This window comes from Melanotaenia boesemani, chromosome 19 (genome assembly GCF_017639745.1).
Source record: "Melanotaenia boesemani isolate fMelBoe1 chromosome 19, fMelBoe1.pri, whole genome shotgun sequence".
Classification (NCBI taxonomy): domain Eukaryota; kingdom Metazoa; phylum Chordata; class Actinopteri; order Atheriniformes; family Melanotaeniidae; genus Melanotaenia; species Melanotaenia boesemani.
The window spans coordinates 22,075,471-22,082,297 of record NC_055700.1 but is presented as its reverse complement, the minus strand read 5'-3'; the positions used below and the strand labels follow the sequence as shown (position 1 = coordinate 22,082,297).

At 38.0% G+C, this 6,827-nt stretch overlaps 1 protein-coding gene across 1 annotated transcript; it reads right to left on the bottom strand.

Annotated features, from left to right (window-relative positions):
* Positions 1–1,743: 1,743 nt before the first annotated feature.
* Positions 1,744–6,507, bottom strand: LOC121630434. Its single transcript, XM_041970718.1, has 5 exons — positions 6,325–6,507; positions 6,132–6,186; positions 2,220–3,226; positions 1,924–2,132; positions 1,744–1,777 (listed from the first exon to the last, which is right to left on the bottom strand). The coding sequence occupies exons 3-5, from the start codon at positions 3,207–3,209 to the stop codon at positions 1,744–1,746; spliced, it is 1,233 nt and encodes a 410-aa protein (XP_041826652.1). The 5' UTR covers positions 3,210–3,226; positions 6,132–6,186; positions 6,325–6,507.
* Between the last annotated feature and the right edge of the window lie 320 nt (positions 6,508–6,827).

The following is a 6,827-nucleotide window of genomic DNA, read 5'->3' as shown; positions in this document are numbered from 1 at the left end:
ACAACTTTCCATTCTATGCCACACCTACTTCAAATGTCTGACCAATCACACAATACTTCTCGAAGAAGGTTCTGTTCGATTGATGTGTTGCCTCGAGAACAGAAAAGTTATTTCAAAGTATGTAATAGGCTTTAAGCTAGTAATAATATTTTTATTTTGGAGAGTTTAAACACATTCTACACTGAAAAAAAAAGTTCTTTGAATTTACTTGATTTTAATGTGTACATTGGTCCCACACAATTAAAATAAGTCAGACCAACATAATTTTGCCCTTTCTTTTAAATTAATAATTTCTTGTTAAGCCAACTCATTTCAATCATGTTACATTTTTTAACAGAATCATGTTGATTTAATGTATTAAATGTTCAAAATGTAAACCTAGTTATTGTGTTATGTTAATATGATTTCATCATCTCCAGGAAACCCAATTCTTAACTGTAATCCAAACTTGATTTTAAATGCAATTATAAAAAAAAAAAATATTGGTTAACTTTATAGGATTTCCATTATGTCCTATGAATTCAAAAAGACTTGTTGAAGCTCACTATCAAAATTGCATTTCTAAACCAGTGATTTCATGTCAAGGTGTGCTGATGTTAAATGTTAAAACTGTCTGGCATTCACACAAAGACACAGGTGTCACCAAACAATACTGTATTCAGAATATGCTCTTGCCAATAACTGACACATTGTACAGTTGTACCCAGCATCAAATACAGGTATGGGGACATAATGACATACTACCCATAACAAGTGTCAAGGTTCAACAGGGATTGTAAAACAACAAGTTTTTAAGGGTAACAGACATAGATACAATTCTCTGTGAATCATCACAGAAACAACTTTTCCAAAAGTAGGATTTACCAAATCCTAGTCTATAGAAACATAGACTACACATGTATCTTCAGAGTATATCAGGAACATGAAGATGTATATATTTTAACAGAGTGCAAACAAAATATTTTTATATTGTTATGCCTGGTGCTCTGACCTTTCAACTGTTTCAACAGTTGATTGTAAAACAAGAAATGTTTAAAGGTAACAGATATAGATACAATTCTCTGTGAATATCACAGTAAGCAACTTTTCCCAAACATAGGATTTACCAAATCCTAGTCTATAGAAACAGACTAAACATCAGAGTATATCAAGAACATGAAGATAAATCCTACATATATTCTAACATGGTACAAACAAAATATTTCTGTTACTTCTGGTGCTCTGACCTTTCAGTGAAGGAGTCTGTTTTTCAAGGCAAGTGCCTTGTTAGAAAGTTTATCTCCATTGAGTTCCATTATAATTTTTTGGAGTACCTCAAAGGTGTAGCGGAGGTTTGGAGGATAGCTCAGGTTGAGCGCATACATGAGGCCAAATAGCATGGCCACAGCCAATGCCACATTATCCAGATCCTGCAACACCTTGATACCTTCAAGGACAATTCCAATGTCCTCTGCCTCAGCACTTGAAGCTTCTTTCTGGATATATATCCCTACTGTAGTGTCTTCAATGGCGTCATTCAGTGACTCTTCATCCATGCCCTGTACCAAAATACAGGGGTGGACAAGGCAAGTGAGGCAAGAAAAGTAACAGTTGATAGCCATGACTCACATACACATGTATACATACCACATATTCCTGGAGCAGGTTTTCTGGATCTTCACCCATGTAGATGCAGACTCCTTTAATAATGCACTCACGGATGGCATCTACATCGTCGCTCTAAAAATGATTTTTTTTTTATTGTCATCTGAATTCAGCCCTTCCAGTACTCATAATACTACACAATTATAGGTAAAATGTAAATCAATCAAAAATTCTCAAATTTAAGGCTCACATTAGCAGAACAAGATTACTTACTTTTCACAAATTCAATAAATTATTCTTAAACTAAAAAAAAAAAAAAAGAAAAGAAAAAAAACTGACTGAAGTCCAAATAGCATTGTCAAAATTAGTTGTGACCAGCACAAATATTTACCACTTACCATTTTTACAATTACTGCTTTGAGCCTTTGTCCTACTTGACCTCCTCTTTTTTGAAACAGCCTTGAAAGGTTCTCCGAGTAGATGTCCAGCTGAGACATAAACTTGGACTGTAGTGGGACGGTGGTGATTCTTTTGAATTCAGCGTTGATCTGTGAAAATATACAAAATAAATTAGGTTAAACTAGTCAGGAAAGAAGCCATAAAAACCTTAGACAGAAACTTGACTTAAGCCTTACCTCAATGACATCAAAGAGAGCAGGCCACCTTGCCATAAAATCTTCTACCATCGGTACATCACGGACAACCTCGTGTCTTCGGAGGGCAAAGGTCTTTTCCATCTTGAGTTTCACTATCTCTCGATTGTTCTTCTTCTTTATCTCTGAAAGCAGAGATTTCTGCATGGCCTCCAGGCTTTCCTCAGTTTCTGCTGATGGGTATGTTGGGCAGAAATTCACTTCTGCTCTTTTAGCCTTTTTGACACCAAAAGCTGCACTGCGCTTCCCTGCAGGTTTATTCTTTAGAGAGTTCACCATCACCTCTGGGCAACCCAGCTTTCTCAGGTGAGTACGGTAGTTGGATAGTTTATATTTTAAACTGGTCTTCCACCCACCACATCCAGTTGAGGATCCTTTCTCAGTCAAACACGGATGTGTCTTGATAAGACTCTGGGCTACCTGTTCCATCTCTTTATCACTGACGTAGACCTTGTACTGCACAATTTCCTGTACTAAACCATCAAGGATGGCTGATTTTAATTTTGGATCTGGAATTAGAACAGTGCCATTTTGGAGATAAGCTAGGGCTGCCTGCTGAAGTTTTATTTCAGCATCGTAAGAAAACTTTGGCACATGAAAAACAGCAGGCCAAGAAGACCGTGAGCTTGAAGACTCACTTGATGACAAGATTTCTGTATCCACAGATCCACATGACAGGAATGAATAATTTCCAGTTTCATCATTGTGCATTGTGGTGGGCTCTGACATGTCAATGACTTTAAGAGTACCTTTGTCCTCTACTTCTGAAATTGAAGTTAGGTTGAAGAACTCATTTCCAAACAGGGAATCCATGAACTGAAGTTTAAAGTTGCTCTCAAGTCCACACTGTTTCTTTACTTCAGCCATCAGGTCATCAATGGATGCAGGGAGTCCTTGGGAAAGAGTCAGTCTTTGGCAGCTGCCATCAATCAAAATGATCTTGAGAATCACAGTCCTTGGGAGTGTAGCCATCTTCAAAGATTTTTAATCTGCACAGATACAAAATGAAAAAAAATATACATCACAGTTTCATGATTTGAATTTCATAATTAGTAGTAAAAAACATAATTGCAAATTTGTAATAAATATTTTATGGAGTAGAAAAATAAAATGACTAAGAAGAAAATTAAGATATACGAGAGAAATATACACATTGGCCCTTAGGAAAAGTAAATTCCATATTTTAGAAATAAAAATGAAACCAACTCTGAATACTAAAACTTTAATATCTAATAGAATAAAAAATGTCATGGATTAAAGGCAGACCTTTTATTTCAATATGCCTTTTCAAAGCCACCATGCGTGTTGATCCAACACTGTAGTCAACTAGTGGATACACATCAAGCACTTCACAGAGTTCCACAAGAGTGAATGTTCTTGTGGGTGATGGGCTGAGTTCGAAGGCTCTATAATGCTCCCTGTACCAACCACAGAGCTCTTTGACAATGTAGAATACACACTCACGTACAATGCAGATCTGGTCAATTTCACTAAATTCAGGCAAGCCACCTGCTACTCTATGAGCCAGTATCATCCCTTTTCTATAGGTTATCCCCTTGGTTGTTACACACTGTGCAAGGTGAACCTCACATATGTCAGGGAACTTTTGCTGGATGGCTTGTGCTATATCTCTGTTAAGCAAGTCCACTGTTAGAGTAGATACGGTTGAAACCTCAAGGTCAGGCTTACTCAGACTTGGAGCACTCAGATGGTAAGCAATCATCTTCTGATGCTTCAAGGCTAATGAAAGAGGGACATTTTTGAAACAGTTAGTGTGTCTGATAACGTGCTTGAAAAAGCTATGCTTAGCTTCAAAGCGCATTGTCCATTGCCCAACAATTGGACCAAACAGCCTGATCATCTGGGGGTAGTGCTCCAAATAATGGTGTTTTGGTAGCAACTTCAAGTCAGGGAAAAGTTCTTTAAGTCTCTGCCTGTGCTCAATGATTTTACTTTCTAAATATGCCAGCGAGTCATCACTGTGAACAGGTGCAACAACAAGCTCTGTGATGTCTTTGAGGTCCATAAGAACAAGCCATGCAGGCTCGTGTTCAGGTATACGTGACCCAACCAAAAAGGGCAAGAAGCGGAGCAAGCTCCAATTTTCGTGTGCATTCCCTCCCACTGTATTACTGCTGGAGAAACTTTGTGACACAACATGAGGTTTGTTTGTCCTGTCAGTCCATTTGTAGGGAAATGTCAGAATAGCATTGTTCAGGTCAGCTAATGTGAGAAACCTCTTGGAAATAAGCACACGCAAACAATGAGCTAACTCCACTGGGATTATCCCCTCTAAAACATCGTGGGCAAGATCAGGAGGATATCCAAAAATAACATGAAAGTGAGACAGCTTTTTTGTGAAGACACATGTGTTTTTCACTCCATAACAACTTGTCCCTGTATCTTGGGCCTGTTTCACATGAGCCTGATGAAGTTCCTTGCTTCTAAGATTAAAAGCACCAGACGCAACAGAATGCACTTGAATATCACTGTTCTTCCCTGTGCAAAATCTGCAGTAGTATTCCACTGAAAAGCTCTGCATAAATCCTGCAACACTGTGTGCTCCCAGGTTATCAGCCACTACACTGAATACTGTGCCTTTAACTGACTCACCTAGGAGGGGTACATAAATGCCAAGCTCCTCCAGCGTTTTCAAATCTTGTAAAAGAGGTTCAAAAATTTTGTCATAACCATAGGTTTTAATATCATCAGTTTTGCACAAAATCGACAAATATATAGATGACAAAGAAGAATGAGACCCTGGAGGCAAGTTAGCCAATATCCAATAAACAGCACAAAGTTTGTGTTTCTTTCGCGAGGTACCTAGTGGGTTACAGACCTCAAAGTCATCCACATATAAATTTAGAACAACCCTTAACTTTTCAGTAAGGAAACAGTTTTCCTTAAACAGGGAACCATCTTTTGCGGATCTGTACACTCCAGTACACGTGCTACCCTGACTTTGATAGCCCTCAACAACTTTATCAATGATTTCTTTTCTACCTAATAGCTGCTGTAATGCTTTAAGTATTGGGACATATTGGAAACTGCGTTTGTTTTTAGCGTCAAGAATGTATTCCACTGGATCAACAACACTGAAGTTCTTCTTGTAATACTGCTTACGTAGATAGACAGTACTTAGAGGACCACCTTTTTGTATGGATCGTTGGACAGGATTGCTAGAGCAAACTGCATTAACAGTTTCTCTGATTATAATCTCATCTAAAGGAAGGTTTCTCTGATGAAAAAGGTCTCTCAGCACATCACAAGATAATGGAACAGTTGCAGAACCAATCAAACTGTGGAGTTCACCTAGAAACTCATCAACAGCTGTGCTTGGCACATGGACCAAATGTTCCAACTTAAGCAAAGCAGCAGCAAATCTTTGCTCTATTACCTTCTCTAAATCCTCAGTATGAGGACTAGTTGAACTAGTTGAAGAAATGCCATCATCTGTTTCATCCAGCAATTCCTGACATTCTGTCTCCAACTCATTAACAGAGGATATCCTGCTTGAAACTACACCTGGTTTAAAATCAACCAATGTATGATGGCTGTGTTTACGGTTCTTGTGTGACTTAAAAGTACAGTAAATGTTTGTTTTAAAGTCACAGCCCACAAACATACATACTACAGTCTCATTTCTTTTGAGATGAGCATTTACATGAGCAAAATAATCTCTTTCTGATACTAAATTACTACAAGCACAATGCTGGCAACTAAATATTGCTCCCTTTCGAGAGGCTGCTGTGGAGTGGATTTTACTTTGGTGAACAATAAGGGCGTTCCATGTTTTAAATGTGCATGGACATTGCTGGTATGTGCATGGAAACCGACAACTATGTCCAAAATGTGGATGTTTTAGCTTATAGTGCCGTAAAAGCTCAGACCTACTTGTTACAGTTTCTATGCACCCCTTACACCTCCACATGAATGTCACCACCTAAACCTGTAACACACATTAAGATGACAGTTAACCACATTTGCAGTCTTTAGCATGTGATAGCATGAATACATCTGTAACTCAAATAAAAAAGTCACAATAAGCTTATGAAGCAACAGCAGAAGGCAATATAACAGCACTTACCATTACAGATCTCTGTGAATAAGCACATAAAATGAGGGACCTATAGAGAAAAACATTATAAAAACAGAACTGAGCTTAACATGGATGCACTTAATTGAAACACATAATAAACAGATCAGTATAATGAATCCTGCTTAGTACAGTTGAGTGCTGTAAATCTTTTAAACAGTAACTCACAAGCTGTCTTAAATTGCCCACTTAGTTTTCTATACAAATGCCTCTGCAGACATGCTAATCTCTGAGTGAACCTCCAATGACTAGAAAAGCACTCGGATAGAATTTTTGCTATTTATACCAATCTAATCAAGTGTTACTCTTATTTTCCTGGACATTCTGAGAAAATTTCATCAAAATCCGTCCATAACTTTTTGAGTTATGTTGCTAACTAACACGCGCGCGCGAGCGCACACACACACACACACTCACACACCCCCTTACGATTGCATAACCTCCACTGGTGGAGGTAATAACGGTCTCTTTTTAAGTAGTATATTTTGGCACCG

Coding starts and splice junctions, on each gene's coding strand:
- LOC121630434 (XM_041970718.1), bottom strand. CDS start 3,209: ATGGCTACACTCCCAAGGACTGTGATTCTCAAGATCATTTTGATTGAT. Junction 2,133..2,219: donor CTCTCTTTGATGTCATTGAG/GTAAGGCTTAAG, acceptor ATATTTTCACAG/ATCAACGCTGAATTCAAAAG. Junction 1,778..1,923: donor ACAATGCTATTTGGACTTCA/GTCAGTTTTTTT, acceptor ATAATTGTGTAG/TATTATGAGTACTGGAAGGG.